Here is a 19,538-nt window from a genome sequence, read left to right on the forward strand (position 1 = left end):
GGTTTAACTACCTCCTACATACAAATATCTATGTCAACTTGATGGGTATAATTTGTCGTAAACACGAAATGCAATGAATAGTTTTAAAAGAGAATATACCACATCCGAATCATAACCCGGACGAGGGCCGACGGGGACGGATATCAAAACCATGGCACTATGCATAACAAACAACGTATGAGTAAGATAATTATACGAGTAACTATATATCCAAATCACACAAACATCATTTTTTTAATATAAAACTTCATGAACAAGAGGCTCACCACAAGGTGGTGCCGGCGACGGGACGTTGCGAGTGATCGACGGTCGTTACGACGGAGATTTAGAAGGTACTAAGTAAACCACACCTATATATGCAAAACTAAGTGTTATTTTTGACCTCAAATTGCATATAAATCAAATACTAGCACATATATATAATTCCTCCCAAATTACTAAACTCAAAAATCAATCACTATATAAAGCATTGCACGAGCTAATCTAGCAATGAGAGATGAAAGGAAAGAGTTGCTAACCTTTGTGATCATTTGAATGGATGGGGGCCTTCAAATCTTGGGCAAAATGTGTGATGAACTTGAGAGGAAGAGGGGAAAGAACAGAGAGGAGAGGGGAAAGGGGAAGAACAGAGCGAGCTCGGGTGGACGAAGGGTCTATGTAGGATGACCTTTAGTACCGGTTCGTGATACGACCCGGTACTAAAGGTGCTGGAGGGGCCCCGGACTGACAACATCCTGCCACCACTCACTTCAGTACCGGTTCGTGGCATGAACCGGTGCTAAAAATTCGCCACGAACCGGTACTAATGAGAGCGGCCCGGCTAGCCGTTTGACCCTTTTTCTACTAGTGAGACATGATAGTTTGGATATGGAGGATATTTGGGGACAATACCTTGCAAATCAATGCCCAATCTAGGCTCACCAAATCCTCTTCATTCTCGTCGTCGAGGATCACTGCCGAGGCCTCCTCTGAGGTGAGATTGAGGCGCCCTAGCAGTTCCGCCACGCCGTCCTCTGGTCCGGCTGTATCTTTGCCGGACCCGTCCACCTTCTCCTTCAAATCCAGCGCCGCCGTTACCAGATCGGAGTTGGTGTTGGCTGCTAACATCGCCTTCTCGCTGCTTTCCCTCAAATCTGCCAAGAACACTCTCTGATTTCAGCCACCAAAGCTACAGCCAAGGGTGGGCAGCGAATCTCCGTTCGCCCCTTAATCACCCCGAACTGCAGTGTTGGAGTTCGATCTCGGAGGGAGGAGGGGGGGAGGGGGGGGGCTAGAGTTCGAGGGGATCGATTTGGAGCAAAAAACACACTTGGATGGATTCGAAGTGGGATCGAGTCCACCAGATCAAGAGCCTCAGCTGAGAAGTGTTCGTCTCCAGAGGAAACGAGAGAGTTCTACAGCAGGCAAAAGACAGTCGAGATGAACTTACGAATCTTAAGATATATATATATATATATAATATGGTTTCTCCATTTTCCGTGTGTTACAATCACACGTGTGTTTGCACACACATCGTCAATGTTTTACTTTATTCTAGCATCTATCCACTGCTATCCTAATACTACCTTGAGGACCCCCTGCAAGTCAAAAAGTCCCTTGTCCAGACGGAGGTCATCAAACCACGACCTTCCGCACGCCTGTTGTGCCTGCGTGGCTGTGTTTTCCACTCGAGAAAGCGACGACCTTCCGCACCCACCCTGCCCACGACGGTTGAACGATGCACGCAACAAGCACAGGTCGCCGAGCCCCGCCGCACCGCACCGATTCGGGGCTTCGCTCCACCGCTCCCTCCCGTTCGCCGACGACCGACGCGCCACCCGTCTCTCTCCCACCAACCCCTCCCCCTCCCCCTCCCCCTACCACTCGCTCGGTCTCCGCCCCGCACCACTCACCGGTCTCCTCACCAACCCAACCAGCGCCGTGTCTCCACCGACCGTGCGTCGCGTGCTGTCGCCGACCCCCGGGCCCGGACCACCACCACGCGACTGTTCCTCCTCCTCCTCCTCCCTTCCTGGCTCCTCCCTCCCCTCTCCCCCTCCCGCTGCCGCGCGCCCGCCAGCGCTGCTATATAACCCGCGCGTCGAGTCTCTTCCCGGCAACCTCGTCAATCCAATCACCCACCCGACCAACCACCTCTGCATGCGCAGCCCAGATCTCGGCCCCTTCCCTTCCTCGGACCAAGCACCAGCAATGGCCACCACGGCAGCCGACGCCACGGCCGCGGCGCCCAAGGACCAGCCCGCCAACGGTTCCGAGCAGGTCACGCGCCACTCCGAGGTCGGCCACAAGAGCCTGCTCCAGAGCGACGCCCTCTACCAGGTACTTGCTGCCACCGCACAACAAAATTTCGCTTCTTTCGCTCCATCCGTCTCCGGCGAGCTGGCCAGATCTCGCGGTTTCTGATACGGTTTGATCTTGCGATTTCTGATGCGGTTTGGTCTGATTGTGCGCAGTACATCCTGGAGACGAGCGTGTACCCGCGCGAGCACGAGTGCATGAAGGAGCTCCGCGAGATCACCGCCAACCACCCATGGTACGGACCTCTTTCTTCCTCATCTGCCTTCGTCTCACCTCGGCCGGATCTGGCGTGACATCTTCTGATCTGGATCTCGTTTGTTTGCGCGTGCGTGCGCGCAGGAACCTGATGACGACGTCGGCGGACGAGGGCCAGTTCCTCAACATGCTGCTCAAGCTCATCGGCGCCAAGAAGACCATGGAGATCGGCGTCTACACCGGCTACTCCCTCCTCGCCACCGCGCTCGCCATCCCCGACGACGGCACCGTAAGCTCCCTCACTTCTCCGCTCCCAGATCCACCGCTCCCAATTCACCAAGAAACTGAAACCGGAATGAAACAGATCTTGGCCATGGACATCAACCGCGAGAACTACGAGCTGGGGCTGCCGTGCATCGAGAAGGCCGGCGTGGCGCACAAGATCGACTTCCGCGAGGGCCCGGCGCTGCCGGTGCTGGACGCGCTGCTGGAGGACGAGGCCAACCACGGCACCTTCGACTTCGTCTTCGTGGACGCCGACAAGGACAACTACCTCAACTACCACGAGCGCCTCATGAAGCTCGTCAAGCTCGGCGGCCTCCTCGGCTACGACAACACGCTCTGGAACGGCTCCGTCGTGCTCCCCGCCGACGCCCCCATGCGCAAGTACATCCGCTACTACCGCGACTTCGTCCTCGACCTCAACAAGGCCCTCGCCGCCGACCAGCGCGTCGAGATCTGCCAGCTCCCCGTCGGCGACGGCATCACCCTCTGCCGCCGCGCCAAGTGAACCACAGAACCCGTCTCCGCCGCTCCGCCATAGACGCCAAGAACAAGAATTAATTAATTACTCCCCATTTTGTCTTTCCTGCTCGCCTTCTGTACTCTATATCTATCTTCTGCAATTCGTATAAAGATTTCTCCAGACAAACGATTAATATTGGTACTCCTATCAGAAGATTTCTTCTTGTTTGCTTGCGACAATGGCGGCCGCCGCCGCCGACGACGACCCACCTGCGCAAATCAAAACATTCCATTTCGCCCCCCTGCTCGCTCGCTTGGAAAACATGTCCAAATGCGGCGCCCCCGTCGAATCCGTTGAACAAATCATTTGCGACGTCTGGCAGGCACAATAAATTTGACCGAATTTTACCCCTTTGGGCTGAAGATTTCCATCTTCTGACGGCGATGCACAGGGGTTCGTGGACGGTTCGTCGACGGCGACAGCCTTGTTGTTGCGCAGACATTTGTCTTTCCACAAGTAGATGACTGACTGGCATGCATGATGCATGTGGCCAGTGATCTAGAAGTCGATCGATCGCTGGATGACAAAGGCTTCCTCAAATGTCAAAGTCTGAGTAAGAGTAGGTTGGAAGGAGAAGCTTCCTCCAATGGAAGAGTCAAGGTTTGTTCGGTTGCTGAGCTGCTCATGTGAGGAGTTTATGACTTTTTGGCTGAACTGAATGGCTGATGTTAGTACTCCCTCCGATCCCATTTAGTCTGCGTATAACTTTTTCCCGAAAAATCCGGAATGGTCTGCGCGTTCGGTTCAGCCACCCATTCTTTCCTGGAATACCCCTCCTCCTTCGCTTCGCCTCCTTCTCTCGCATTAATTAAGCCAGCTAGCTCGCCTCCTTTTTCTTCCTCGTACAGTACGCCAGCACGCATGCGTCCTCCTCCTATCTACTCGCCTTCTACTCCATCTTCTTCTCCTCCCTCTCAAGCTCAACCTCATGGAGTCTAGCTACTTGTGGGAAGACAGCCAGCCTGTAGAAGACAGCGAGCTCGTGCTTGATAGCCTGCTTGCGGAGGACAGCATGCTCGCTGACTGCAGCGCCCCGGACGACGGCGCGCTTGACGACGGCGACGTCCATCCGCACTACGGCATTCCCGCAGAGGGCGCCGTCCAGAAGGACGACGGAGCACTCAAGAACGGCGTCGACCACTCGCGCGACGGCGTTCCCACGACAGGCGGCGTCCTGCAGGGCGATTGCGCACTCGCGGACGGCGTCCTCCAGCTGCCTCACGACGTGTCCGTGGAGGGCGGCGTCCTGCAGGGCGATTGCGCGCTCGCGGACGGCGTCCTCCAGCTGCCTCACGGCGTGTCCGTGGAGGGCGGCATCCAACAGGGCGATGGCGCGCTCGCGGACGGCGTCATCCACCCGCTCGGCGTCCAGGTGGTCGCGGAGGAGGGCGACGTCGTCCTCCCGGCGCTCGCTTCGGGAGGCCATGCGTTTGCGGAGGGCGTCACCAGCGACGGCGGCATGCATGCAAAAGTACACTCGCCGGAGGTGAGTGCATCATTTTCCGATGATGCAGATCTAATGTCCAACTGTTACGGTTACACACCTGGCTTCCCGTGCTCTTTGTGTGGTGGCCATGGACGAGGCAACACAAACTGCCCAAGGTGTGCGCGATGGGGACGCTTGCTCGCGGACAGCAGCGTGCACGCACTGGAGCGCGACGGCAGCATGCACGGCGCTGTCAAGATAGTGGCAGGAGACGGCAATGACCAGGTGCGCGCGCTCGTGGACAATGGCAAAGTTGACCCAGAAAGCAGCAACGAGACGACAAACGACGAGGAGTTGCTGGCCGGCACGGAGGGTGAAGAGGCCGGCGACATTGATGCATCTCTTCTTTATGCTCCTGACTCGATGCCGGAGGAAGAATCTTTGCCACTGCCGGAGCAATTCTCTGTGCCGGATGAAACGACAAAGCGTGAGTTCATGAAAATTTATCTGCCGGAGTTTCATGAGTGATGATCAGCCTTGTGGAGTTTGAACCATGCAGGTGCGATGCTGGAGTTGAAGAACTTTTGCTAGTTAAACCAATGTGATGATCTTGCTACTAGTTGTTTTGTTTGACGTGAACCTATGTGAAACCAGTTGTTTAGTTTGACTTGTGCTGCTAGCTAGTTGTTCTGTTTGAAATATGGTTCTTCTTTTTTTGCAACGTTTGGATTGCATCATGATAGCACTCAAAAGATGGATTACATGATCTGATTACACCAGCAATAGCACTCAAAGATCGATTACATAATCTTCTTACATCAACAATAGCACTCAAAAGATGGATCACGATCTGATTCCAACAAAATAACACCACACTACTGAAGTAAAAAAGCCCTCGCCTCGTCCACGATGGATCGATCACAAGGCAACTTCACCGGGAGGGCATCAACATTTGCAAGGACTAGCTTCCTCATGTGCGGCACCTTGTAGTGTTGGCCTCCCTTATCCTTCAAAACCTCACGCATGCAAGATTGTAGAGTTAGGAATATCCTGTTGCACCTCTCAGCTGGGTATTGCTCAAATGCCTGGCACACCTTGCGGACTATGTCATCAATGGAACCTGAAAATAACTTCTGAAACAATGATTGTAAGGCAGCAAAAAATCCTAGATCAAGTATGTTAAGATCAGGGGAGTTCGGTGGCTGACACACCAAACGAATGTCCCACCCATCTGCCTGGGCCGCGGCAAGGAAAACCAGATCATCAACATTGACATGAGTCCTGGCATTATCCTGCTGGATGAATATAGGACGACCACGTTCAGATGGAGGCCACTTTGCCTTGATGGCGGGGATAACCTTGTTCACCAAGAAGTCTCTACTAACATCCCTTGTCACCCTGGAGATAACCTTCGTCACAATTGTCCCAGCTAGACGATTAGGACTATCCCTTTTAGCCCCCTCCTCAAAAGTGAACGGCCATATTCCAATTTTTCCATCAAATGTCATGGTACCGCCCACATCAAACCGAGGGCGCGCTACTGCAGCAAGGAACATAACCCTCTCTATGTAATTCTTGTTCTGTGTGAATCGTTCTGGCTCCTCTTCGTCCTCTGCCAGGTATAGCTTGAGAGACTTCTTCGTGCGATAGAACCACTTCTCATCAATGTGAACAACATTGTACATTCCCTTAAAAGACGGCTGTTCCGGCAAGCTCTCTTCCTCAAACTGTGAGAGGCACCACTCAACCCTACGTCTCTTGTTTAGATCGGTGAGAGTTCCCTTGATGGCACTCACCATGTGCATCATTGTCGGCGCCGTCATGTCCCTGATCATCCCCGTCGCCATGGCCATCATCGCCAGTGGCACCATGCTGATCATCGCCGCCGCCATGGCCATCACCCCCAGCACCGTCGTCGTCGATGTACGTGGACGCTGCCATGTTCAAGTCGATGACACCGCGCCCTCGACCGTACACTACATGGTTTGCCGAATCATCTGCACCGTCGAGGTCGCTGCCCATGGATGCAGCCACGTTCAAGTCGATGCCACCGCGTCCTCGCCCAGCAAGGCCAAGTCGTCCTCGTCCACGGCCCAGTGGGTGTGGTGCACCTCTTCCATGGCCTCGTCCTACACCGACAGGATGCTCCGGGTTCCATTGGATCGTCCCAGGACGAGCTCTCCCGCGGCCGGCGAGGCCCAATCTTACACGACCTCGGCCTCGTCCATCGACGCTGGCGTCCATGCTGTTAGAACTGCCACCTGCCGCGTCGGCGTGGCTGCAGTTCGTGCGTACGGCCAGCTCGCGTCCAGAGCCGCCGCGTATGGCGAGCTCGCGTCCAGAGCCGCCGCGCACGGCGCTCCGACGGCCGGCGCCGCCACGTACGGCGAGCTCACGTCCAGAGCTGCTGCGTACGGAGCTCCCACGGCCACGCCCGGTCAAGCCTAGGCAGCTGCGACCGCGCGCGCTGTTCTCGCGGCCGCCGCCGACGTCGGCACGGCTCGGATCACTACCCCCGCTTCCGCCTGGGGTGTCCGCGCTGTGCACGCCGTCCGCAGGGCTCGGACCACCGCTTCCGCTTCCGCCTGGGGCATCGGCGCCGTGCACGCGGTCAGCAGGGCTCGGACCACCGCTTCCGCTTCCGCTTCCGCCTGGGGCACTGGCGTCGTGCACGCCGCGTTCGTCGCCATGGGCATGCTCCGCAGCAGCGTCTTCTGAAATTTAAACGTGGGCAACAGATCAAGAAGGGAAGATAAAACGGCATAAGATCAAAGGGAAAAACTCGATCCATACCGTCATCGCTCTCCTCGAACACATACACGTAATGCATGTCTTCAGCATTGCCATCATAGTGTTCTTCAACCTCGTTCCAGTTAATGGCGGAGTTGAGGTCGAGGTGATCCATTGCATGCTCGTGCTGATGCAGGGAAAAGCATACGGACTAAGGAGAGGTGTGTAGGCTGGTCTTTCCATGGAGCTTGATTTATAGACATGATTTTTTGGTTTTGGAGGGAACTGCAAATCCATGGCGCTGGCGGCCGGTAAGCTAATTTTCGAAGCAAATTTTCGAGGCTACTTCATGGCGCTCTGCTTGTTTAGGAGGGAAGTGAAATTGCGCTGTGTTGCGTTTAGGAGGGAACTTGAATTGTTGGCGCTATACAGTTTTGATCGAAGCAAAAATCTGTGGAAGATCACATCTCTTTTGAAGAGAAGATTGCTATCTCTACTCGAGCTGCTCATAGGCCAGCGTCACGGCATGCACGTCGTGTGAGAGAGAGAGATAGACAGCCATGCAACATGCAGAGAGAGGAGAATGCGGGCGGAGAGCCAATGGGTTGCATGGGGGCATTTATTGCTGCTTTGCTCCTCCCGTCCACGCGCATGCGCAGAGGGGCATTTCTGTCCATATAGCATGCAACGAGCCCACCTCTTGGTATCCGGGTCTGCTCTTAGGCGCAGACAAAAAAGAATCGGAGGGAGTACATCACATGGTCACCTAAATTATTGCTTTGATTTCGCTTAAAATAAGTTCAGATCTAACAACACCTAGTACTAGGTGTGCTTGGATTGAAGTGTACTGAGTACTGGACAAGAGTGTTGGTGAAACCCATTATTTTAGGCTACCGTACGATAATTACCATTCTCTGAGATCAACTTGTGCCTTTTATTTGCGTTGGAATTTGGGTTCTTTATTCAACAAAAGCACACCTGGCACAGTCCACCATAAGGCTACTGACCAGGAAAGGAGGTACTCCCTCTGTTTTTATTTAGTCTGCATATTAGGTTTGACCAAAGTCAAACTTTGCAAAGTTTAACCAAATTTATAGAAAAATATATAAATATTTACCATAACAAATCTATATGATGTGAAAGTACATTCAATAATGAATCTAGTGGTATTGAATTTTTATTGTATATATTAATATTTTTGTTTATAAACTTAGTCAAAACTTACAAAGCTTGACTTCGACCAAAACTAATATGCGGACTATATAAAAATGGAGGGAGTACATCATCTGTCCAAGTCTCGGTCACTTGCAGCGAACAGGCTCGCTTGACACAAAGATGAGCCGGAAGGTTGGAAAATCTAGAAACATGTTAAATACTCCCTCCGTCCCAAAATTCTTGTCTTAGATTTATCTACATACGGATGTATCTAGTCATGGTTTAGTGTTAGATACATCCGTATTTAGACAAATCTAAGACAAGAATTTTGGAACGGAGGGAGTACTAAAAGATTTAAAACTAACAGACAGCTCCCTGATTTCCATAAGAATTTGTGGGGAGTGTTTCAGAGGTCCACCACCTCCAGGCAATCCATCTCCATCATGACGTCTTGCAGACCTAGAAGTGTAGCATATATCACACCGTCACGCAAAGAGAGCCCTTCAGCAATCAGAGGATCCGTAACACCGCCCGCCTCTCCTCTCTCCAGACCGTTGCCAATGCCAACGTCGGTATTTATTTTCACACAAGCACCATCAGGAGGGCGTCACCCATACCCGGGAAGAGCCAAGGCCTTCTCCTTTGGTAGTTCCACAGGGCCAGGTTCTCACGGATGATCTTGAGCGCATTTGCCGGGTTGGGTCCTTCTTCATCATGTGTCTGTTTATTACGTGAATGCCAAATGATCCACATAACTGACACTATCTTCGCTCGGACCTGATCAGTGAGCATTGGGTCACAGAGAATGTCTCACGCCCATGTCTCGGGATGTAGTCGAGGTAACTTGAAATCAAACCACCGATGAGCTTCATCCCAAAAATCCTTGGCATGCGGACTATTTTTAAGCGCATGCATTAGGTCCTCTTCCGCTGCCAAATAGAGTTTGCAACGACTAATATCACGGATATGTTGCCGGTGTAGTGTTTTCTCATCTGGTAGAATTCCCTGAATTACTCTCCACCAAAAAACATGAATCTTGGGTACTACATTGAGCTTCCACAAGGGATTCCACATCTGTTCATTTGCATTTGAGGTTCCTGTAGCCGGCCCTTCTTCTAGAGCAACACGCTCTTTTTGAATCATGAAAGCACTGTACGCTGATTTTACAGTGTAGATGCCGGACTTCTCAAAAGCCCAAGCCAAGAAATATGCTCCACCTCCTGATTAGAATGGAATGTTCAGTATAGCTGCTGCATCAGTAGGAATAAAGGTGTCTCGAACTAGGTCCATCCGCCACCATCAGTTCTCATCATCAATTAGATCAACTTGTGCCTATTTACAATTTGCTTAACCAACTTTTAGTTAACACACTCAGATGTAACAACAAATACGTACTCCCTTATATCACTCCGCCGAAATGGATATACGTAGACATATTTTAGTTCTAGATACATCCATTTTTAACCATTTCTTCACATGTATTTTTGGACGGAGGGAGTAATTATTTAGGAGGTTGGTATTCATTTGGATTGAGTAGTGTTGACTTCATAATGAGATGCCACAACTTCTTTAGGAATGGTTTAGAGAGAAGGCTGGCGCCCAACTTTAGGAATGTCTCATCGGTGAGAGGGAAATGCTCGGGTCTTTATGAACGTCTCATCGATACCGAGCACCGTTGTTATCAAGGTTAAGTCCGAGGTCGCTCTATGAGGTTTGGTTTTGGCACGTGCAAAGCATCTTACATCTTTGATGCCGCGAGAGCAGCACCGTTGTAACTCGACCGCATCTTAGTGTTCGTTTTTGTACTTGTTCGTAAACTCTCTTCTTAATTACCGGAATGAGACAAAGTTATCCCCTCCGTTTCGAAAAAGAAATGCTACAACTTTCATTAATTTTCTTTTATTAGAAGGATGCAAATCTGATAGGCATATCAGCTGCGAGAAATCTCCACCTTCTCTTTGCGGAGAGATGAGTGCTCCGTCTGTTCACAAATGTATAGGCACTACAGTGTCGAACGGATGGAAGTACTGTATTTCAATCAGTATAAAGCGTCATTTGCGCCTAGCCTTGTCCGAGGTAGATCGATTATTGCTTTGAGCTGAAAGAGTCAAGGTTTGCTCGGTTGTTGAGCTGTTCACGTGAAGAGTTTAAGACTTGCTGGCTGCTGTCATATCACATGGTTACCTCGATTATTGCTTTGACTTTAGTTAACACGATCATGGTATCATGTCGATATCACAAAATTGAAATTTACATGTTGCAAAAATTCTGAAATTTTTTGTGAATGTTCAGAAGACATATGTCTACTATCCCTAAAAAGTTCAGATTCGAATTCGAAATACACATTGAGAAATGAAAAGGACAAATCCAGCATGAATAGTGTCACAAGAAGACAAATGCAAACATGACACCGTTCACCTGTGGATTTGTTATTTCGATTTTCAATCTGAATTTTTTTAGGGATTGTAGACGTAGGTCTTGTGAACATTCACAAATTTTTTCAGAAGTTTTTGACACATCAAAATTTAAGTTTTCAAACATGGGTACCATGGTATCATGTAATGTTTGGTATCACGTGATATCTTCCCCCCAGGTACCTGTGCTTGGATTGAAGTGTACTGAACAAGTGTTCTTTCTTTGAAAAGAACAAGAGTGTTCTTCAGCATGTACTACTGGACAAGAGTTACCAGGAACTTGTCTGAAATATCTGAAGATTGTTTGACACTTCTATTGTTGCCGCGTCTTCGATGAGGTGGTTGGCGTGCATCTCCCATCCGACGGCTCTGCAAGCAAGATACTGGTTCGATGAAATGTTCTCTCTCTCAGCCATTGATCAAGGATTGGACGTCTCTCAGACTGTCGTGCGTCGCTGTTCAACGCCCAACAATGACTTCTTCCTTTTTCAGTTTGCTTGTCAACCGCTCCCCAAGTGTAATGGCTATAAAGCCCCATTTCTCTTTCAATCGGGATCATGTTTTGTAACTGGATTGTAACCCAAGCTGCTAAGGTGATCTATAGTACTCTACTTTCCCCTCTAGGTACTCCCTCCGTAAAGAAATATAAGAGCGTGAGGGAGTACTAATTAAGTTGAGTTAGATCAAGTGAGTTCCTGACAAGAGTGTTGATGAAACCCGTCCGTACGCACAATCCCATTCTCAAACCAATTTGTTTCCTGTTTACAATTTGCTTAACCACATTCTAAAAAGAAAAATGAGAAGCACAATACGACTGCCGTGCACATGCACATGTTCCTACAAAAGAAACTAGCTAACTCATGAGCTACTAGCAATGTTATGTTAGTACATAACATTTTGTATCTTTCCAACTTGCAGCGTGGGCACGAGCTGGGATGACATGACGCATTGATAGTAGGGTGGATCAGGTGATCTAACCCCGTTTGCTCCTCTCGAGTCAAACATACTGGATGTGAGCAAATCAACCCACGCTAGTGCCGGCGTGTGAGCAAATCAACCCATGAATCTCCGGTTGGGTTCGTGTCCCTGTCTCACATGTTGGTGCATGGTTGGTGAGACGTTTCCATCTGGGAAGGTCTAAGTGAGACTCTAGCATCGTCCATTGCTCTAACAATCAATTTCAAGGAATAAAAAACAGTAAAAAGATCCAATAGGAAACACTGAAACCTCTGTTCCCAGTCTTCCAGCATGCACATCTCGGCCTTGGAACTTAAATATCGCCAACCTGATCTCACAAATTACCGAAAATTAATTGTGGTGCAACTCTGTGGTTGTACGGCATCCACCTTCTTGAACAGTCCAGACGTATAGTTTTGTAGAGTATGTTTAGGGCAACGCCAACCGTCAGAATGGACACAATATTCGTTCATAGACACGGATAAGAGAGTCATTCATCCAACCGCATCCTCTCAAAGTTCGTCTAGGTCTGGCCTCCCTCAGTTCAAATGCATAGGAATATGAACTAATTAAAGTGTGGTCTTCATAGCACCTGATCATAATAAAAAAAGAGGCGGATGTTTATAGTTTTTACATTTGCCCGATCACAAAAAATTCAGTCCACAATATATTTAAAAAAAAACTAGAGGCAAAAACAGATTTGAAACGAACAGAAGCGAGTGCTGCCACATTTCTTTTAATGATTTTTATCAGAAGCACAAACGAATATGAAATATCAAGGACGAACACGAATACATAAAAATATGGTGCAAATACAATATGCAACTGAAGTCTGCCGAAATTCAAAAACCACGGGAACCATACAGAAAACACAATGAAACCAACAACTTATTGAGTTATTCACCAATGAAGATGTTGTGCGTTGACGAGCGGGAGTGGAGGATGGGAGTAGGAGGCGTGTAGTCAAAGTGACGAGTATCAGATAAGTAGGGGACCTCCATCCTTAAAAAAAGTAGGGGACCTCTGATTTGACAACCCGCGCGGTGGAAATAGCTGAAACACACACGCACCCAGTCCCTCGTGCACCCTTTTGGGCCGACCCATGTGTGCGGCGGGGCAACCCTTTTTTATTTTTTATTTTGTTTCTTGCTTCTTTAAATCAAATTTGGGATTTCTAAAAACAATCATGAACTTAGAAAATACCATTTTTACGAATTTAAAAAATGTTCATAAATTTGAAAACAAAGGTTCCAACTTCAAAACAATGTTCATGAATTTCATTAAATGTTTGTCAATTCAGATTTTTTTTATGAATTTCTAAAAAGGAACATTTTGTATTCAATGAAAAAATTGAATTAAGTGAAAAATTTTCAATTTGATGAAGAAACTTTGAATTGGTGAAAAATGTTTGAGTTTGATGAACAATTTGTGAAATTCATGGAATTTTCGAAAAATATGATGACTTTTTTTTGTATTTGATAAATAAGTTTTGAATTTGATGAACAAATTTTGAATTTTATGATCTGGACGACAGTCATCTTTTTCATAATTAAACTAATATTATATATATGTAATTTTATCCATCTAAATATTCCATAATACATATTTTGAATATATCCAACTGTTTTAGCATGTCCAGTTAAAATATTGAATTACATAATTCTAATATATTTGTATGGCAATGGATTAGTAATCACACTTTAAAAAAATCAAGCAATTTGGTCATTCTTACATAAGTGCCATTTAAATTCAGCAGATCTTGAAGCTATCTATGATACCACTTATATTCTAAAGTTTACGTTAAACTCATGAATTACTGAAAATAAATCTGCCAAGTATTAGTAAAACGTTTGGAAGACAATACATGTTTTCTGAATTCAACATATAAAATTTAAATATTCCAAAACCGCAACCAAATGCATAAAATTATTTAAATACATTTGGTTATTTATGTTTTGTTACACTGGGAATTGATGAAATTTAATTACATTTGCATTTTTCTCATATTTATATGATGTACTAAAATACTCAAATATATGATCTTCACAATCAGCACCGATCACAAACAAATTACTGACAAATGAGTGAAGCTGTAGAAATAAAAATTAATGCATCTACTCAAAACAAGCGAAATTTTTTTGGTTTTGTTAAGTAAAATTAATATAAAAATAAATATTAACACATATTTATACTAAACTTTTTAATTTTTCTGTAAATTAATGCTCACTAAATATATTTCAAAATTTTCTTTGATATATGTCTTCAATAATATTTAGGTATAAATATTAGAATTAATAATGCAATCGTACTATGTACAATAATATATACATGTTCGTCGTATGATTATAGCATTACCCACTTAAATAAATTTCTTGAGCTAAACTGTAACTATATTTGTCGGAAACCATGTCTTTTAGTTTAGTGGGATTTTTTTCAAGAAAAATACTTTGTTATAAGAAATTTTACCCATGTTAGCAAACCAAAAGTACCACATTACTTCACAAATTAATTAATGCATTTTTATTGTAGTAATATGGTCTGTATATGTATCCTTATTTATTGTGTTAATCCTTATCAATTGTGACCTTATATTAACTTGGTAGAGTGTTCTAGAGTGTATAAACCTAACAAATAACTTCATTGAGTTTTCCAAAGTGCATTAATACCAAGTTTAGTTGTAATAACTAGATAAATATGTCTAACATGTTTGAGTTACCAACATGTAGTTTATTTCTCGAATCCTCTCCACCACTCTATTACATTGTTTGTGTGGTCTGGTCAAATTTCCCCTTTTTGATCTTCAGATTCCGGATGGGTAGTGTGTGTGTGTGTTGGGGGGGTGGGGGGTGGCTTCTTCTTACTTTGTATCAGTATCATACCATTCATAACATGCATGAGTATCTATATTCGAAAGTTGTGTATGATGATGTTGTTCATTTGAATTTTCCATCATTTTTTATACAGAAGAACTAGTGTAAGCTTGAAGAGAACAGAAATTTAATTTCACACACATACACATATATAAACATGTGAAATTGTTTTGATTCTTTTATACTATCAATTGTTTTTTAAGCTGGGTTCAAAGGAGTCAAGGATTCATATGGAGGTTTTTTTTTTGTGAACCTATGTATATTCTCCCTTTTCCAAGCAAACACTGTTCTCAAACACGTTACTTTCCATTGTAGTTCTCAATAGGATCAACATACAAAGCTAATTGAACTCCACAAAGCAACCTTATTATTCTAACCTTTTTTTATTTCTGTCATGTTCTCTCTCAAGCTTAACTACAAATCGCGACAAAGGCTGGAATGAGTCGCTCAACTGTAAAATCTAAAGAGTATACTAATAGTTTTTAGATAAGTTTGAGGGAGAACACCACACAAATAATTTCCCATGACCAGAACAGAGGCGCCCAAGAATTTCCCATCTTCCCTATGGAAAAATGCTACAGCCGAGCACTTCCCTTGCTCCACAGATAATGCTCCACCAACATTTCCCTTTACATCACCCCTGGTTGGAGGAATCCACGCAACACCATGCATCGGCGGCTCGACTGTTTTGGATGCAGTCCTTATAGCATCCGCCCCATGATAACCCACAAGTATAGGGGATCGCAACATTTTTCAAGGGTAAAGTATTCAACCCAAATTTATTGATTCGACACAAGTGGAGCCAAAGAATACTCTCAAGTATTAGCAGTTGAGTTGTCAATTCAACCACACCTGAAAACTTAGTATCTGCAGCAAAGTATTTAGTAGCAAAGTAATATGATAGTAGTGGTAACGGTAATAAAAGGTAACAGTAGTAAAAGTAATGTTTTTGGTATTTTGTAGTGATGATATCAATAGCAAAGGGAAAGTAATTATGCGAAGAACAATATATGGAAAGCTCGTAGGCAATGGATCAGTGATGGAGAATTATGCCGGATGCGGTTCATCATGTAACAGTCATAACCTAGGGTGACACAGAACTAGCTCCAGTACATTGATATAATGTAGGAATGTATTCCAAATATAGTCATACGTGCTTATGGAAAAGAACTTGCATGACATCCTTTGTCCTACCCTCCTGTGGCAGCAGGGTCCTTACAGAAACTAAGGGATATTAAGGTCTCCTTTTAATAGAGAACCGGAACAAAGCATTAACACATAGTGAATACATGAACTCCTCAAACTATGGTCATCACCGGTAAGTATCCCGATTATTGTCACTTCGGGGTTAACGGATTATAACACATAATAGGTGACTATAGACTTGCAAGATAGGATCAAGAACACTCATATATTGATGAAAACATAATAGGTTCAGATCTGAAATCATGGCACTCGGGCCCTAGTGACAAGCATTAAGCATAGCAAAGTCATAACAACATCAATCTCAGAACATAGTGAATACTAGGGATCAAACCCTAACAAAACTAACTCGATTACATGATAGATCTCATCCAACCCATCATCGTCCAGCAAGCCTACGATGGAATTACTCACGCACGGCGGTGGGCATCATGAAATTGGTGACAGAGGATGGTTGATGATGACGATGGCAACGGATTCCCCTCTCCGAAGCCCCGAACGGACTCCAGAGCAGCCCTACCGAGAGGTTTTAGGGCTTGGCGGCGGCTCCGTATTGTAAAACGCGATGAATTCTTCTCTCTGATTTTTTTCTCCCCGAAACACAATATATAGAGTTGGAGTTGGAGTCGGAGAGGCACCAGGGGGCCCATGAGGTAGGGGGCGCGCCCCCACCCTCGTGGACAGGTGGTGGGACCCCTGGCCTTCACATTTTGCAGGTATTTTTTATATTTTCCAAAAAGTTGCTCCGTGAAGTTTCAGGTCATTCCGAGAACGTTTGTTTCTGCACATAAATAACACCATGGTAATTCTGCTGAAAACAACGTCAGTCCGGGTTAGTTCCATTCAAATCATGCAAGTTAGAGTCCAAAATAAGGGCAAAAGTGTTTGGAAAAGTATATACGACGGAGACGTATCAACTCCCCAAAGCTTAAACCTTTGCTTGTCCTCGAGCAATTCAGTTGACAAACTGAAAGTGATAAAGAAAAACTTTTACAAACTCTGTTTGCTCTTGTTGTTGTAAATATGTAAAGCTAGCATTCAAGTTTTCAGCAAAGATTATAACTAACCACATTCGCAATGACGCTTAGGTATCAAGTTTTACTCATATCAATGGCATAATCAACTAGCGAGCAATAATAATAAATCTCGGATGACAACACTTTCTCAAAACAATCATAATATGATATAACAAGATGGTATCTCGCTAGCCCTTTCTGAGACCGCAAAACATACATGCGGAGCACCTTTAAAGACCAAGGACCGACTAGACATTGTAATTCATGGAAAAAGAGATCCGGTCAAGTCATACTCAATTTAAATTAACGGTAATGAATGCAAATGACAGCGGTGCTCTCCAACTGGCGCTTTTTAATAAGAGGATGATGACTCAACATAAAAGTAAATAGATAGGCCCTTCGCAGAGGGAAACGGGGATTTGTAGACGTGCCAGAGCTCGGTTTTGAAATAGAGGTGAATAATATTTTGAGCGGTATACTTTCATTGTCAACATAACAACCAAGAGATGGCGATATCTTCCATGCTACACACATTATAGGCGGTTCCCAAACAGAATGGTAAAGTTTATACTCCCCCTTTCCACCAACAAGCATCAATCCATGACTTGCTCGAAACAACGAGTGCCTCCAACTAACAAGAGTCCCAGGGGGAGTTTTATTTGCAATTATTTTGATTTAGTTTGCATAAAGCATGGGACTGGGCATCCCAGTGACCAGCCATTTATCTCATGAGTGAGGAGCGGAGTCCACTCCTCTTGAGAATAACCCGCCTAACATGGAAGATACAGACAACCCTAGTTGATACATGAGCTATTCGGGCATACAAAACAGGATATTTATTTGAAGGTTTAGAGTTTGGCACATGCTACCTCTTGAGCACTGCGTTGGTTTTCGCCGAAGAGGAAGGGATGATGCAGCAAAGTAGCGTAAGTATTTCCCTCAGTTTTTGAGAACCAAGGTATCAATCCAGTAGGAGGCTACGCGCGAGTTCCTCGTACCTGCACAAAACAAATAAATCCTCACAACCAACGCAAATAGGGGTTGTCAATCCCTATAAGGCCACTTACCAGAGTGAGATCTGATAGATATGATAAGATAATATTTTTGGTATTTTTGTGATAAAGATGCAAAGTAAAATAAAGGCAAAGTAAATAGAAAAGGAAATAACTAAGTAGTAGGAGATTAATATGATGAAGATAGACCCGGGGGCCATAGGTTTCACTAGTGGCTTCTCTCGAGAGCATAAGTATTCTACGGTGGGTGAACAAATTACTGTTGAGCAATTGACAGAATTGAGCATAGTTATGAGAATATCTAGGTATGATCATGTATATAGGCATCACGTCCGAGACAAGTAGACCGACTCCTGCCTGCATCTACTACTATTACTCCACTCATCGACCGCTATCCAGCATGCATCTAGAGTATTAAGTTAAAAACAGAGTAATGCCTTAAGCAAGATGACATGATGTAGAGGGACAGACTCATGCAATATGAATAAAACCCCATCTTGTTATCCTCGATGGCAACAATACAATACATGCCTTGCTGCCCCTACTGTCACTGGGAAAGGACACCGCAAGATTGAACCCAAAGCTAAGAACTTCTCCCATTGCAAGAAAGGTCAATCTAGTAGGCCAAACCAAACTGATAATTCGAAGAGACTTGCAAAGATAACCAATCATACATAAAAGAATTCAGAGAAGATTCAAATATTGTTCATAGATAGACTTGATCATAAACCCACAATTCATCAGTCTCAACAAACACACCGCAAAAAGAAGATTACATCGAATAGTTCTGCACAAGAGAGGGGGAGAACATTGTATTGAGATCCAAAAGGAGAGAAGAAGCCATCTAGCTACTAACTATGGACCCGTAGGTCTGAGGTAAACTACTCACAATTCATCGGAGGGGCTATGGTGTTGATGTAGAAGCCCTCCGTGATCGATGCCCCCTCCGGCGGAGCTCCGGAACAGGCCCCAAGATGGGATCTCGTGGATACAAAAAGTTGCAGCGGTGGAATTAGGGTTTTGGCTCCGTATCTGATCGTTTGGGGGTACATAGGTATATATAGGAGGAAGGAGTACGCCGGTGGAGCAATAGGAGGCCCACGAGGGTGGAGGGTGCGCCTGGGGTAGGCAGGCGCACCCCCTACCTCGTGGCCTCCTCTTTTCTTTCTTGATGTAGGGTCCAAGTCTCCCGGGTCTTGTTCGTTGAGAAAATCATGTCCCCGAAGGTTTCATTCCATTTGGACTCCGTTCGATATTCCTTTTCTTCGAAACCCTAAAATAGGCAAAAAAACAGCAATTCTAGGCTGGGCCTCCGGTTAATAGGTTAGTCCCAAAAATAATATAGAAGTGGATAATAAAGCCCAATAATGTCCAAAACAGTAGATAATATAGCATGGAGCAATCAAAAATTATAGATACGTTGGAGACGTATCAAGCATCCCCAATCTTAATTCCT

The 19,538-nt window shown here is 45.8% G+C and overlaps 1 protein-coding gene across 2 annotated transcripts; it reads left to right on the plus strand.

The window, feature by feature from the left end:
- The first annotated feature begins 1,946 nt into the window (after positions 1 to 1,946).
- Positions 1,947 to 3,448, plus strand: LOC119329807 (caffeoyl-CoA O-methyltransferase 1-like). 2 transcript variants are annotated; one of them, XM_037602904.1, is made up of 4 exons: positions 1,965 to 2,319; positions 2,454 to 2,533; positions 2,638 to 2,782; positions 2,858 to 3,448. In XM_037602904.1, the coding sequence occupies exons 1-4, from the start codon at positions 2,140 to 2,142 to the stop codon at positions 3,281 to 3,283; spliced, it is 831 nt and encodes a 276-aa protein (XP_037458801.1). In that variant the 5' UTR covers positions 1,965 to 2,139; the 3' UTR covers positions 3,284 to 3,448. The 2 variants fall into 2 exon arrangements, with proteins under 2 accessions (XP_037458800.1, XP_037458801.1); XM_037602903.1 differs by having other exon boundaries at positions 1,947 to 2,319; positions 2,638 to 3,448.
- The last annotated feature ends 16,090 nt before the right edge of the window (positions 3,449 to 19,538 follow it).

The sequence above is a fragment of the Triticum dicoccoides genome, chromosome 7A (genome assembly GCF_002162155.2).
Source record: "Triticum dicoccoides isolate Atlit2015 ecotype Zavitan chromosome 7A, WEW_v2.0, whole genome shotgun sequence".
Classification (NCBI taxonomy): domain Eukaryota; kingdom Viridiplantae; phylum Streptophyta; class Magnoliopsida; order Poales; family Poaceae; genus Triticum; species Triticum dicoccoides.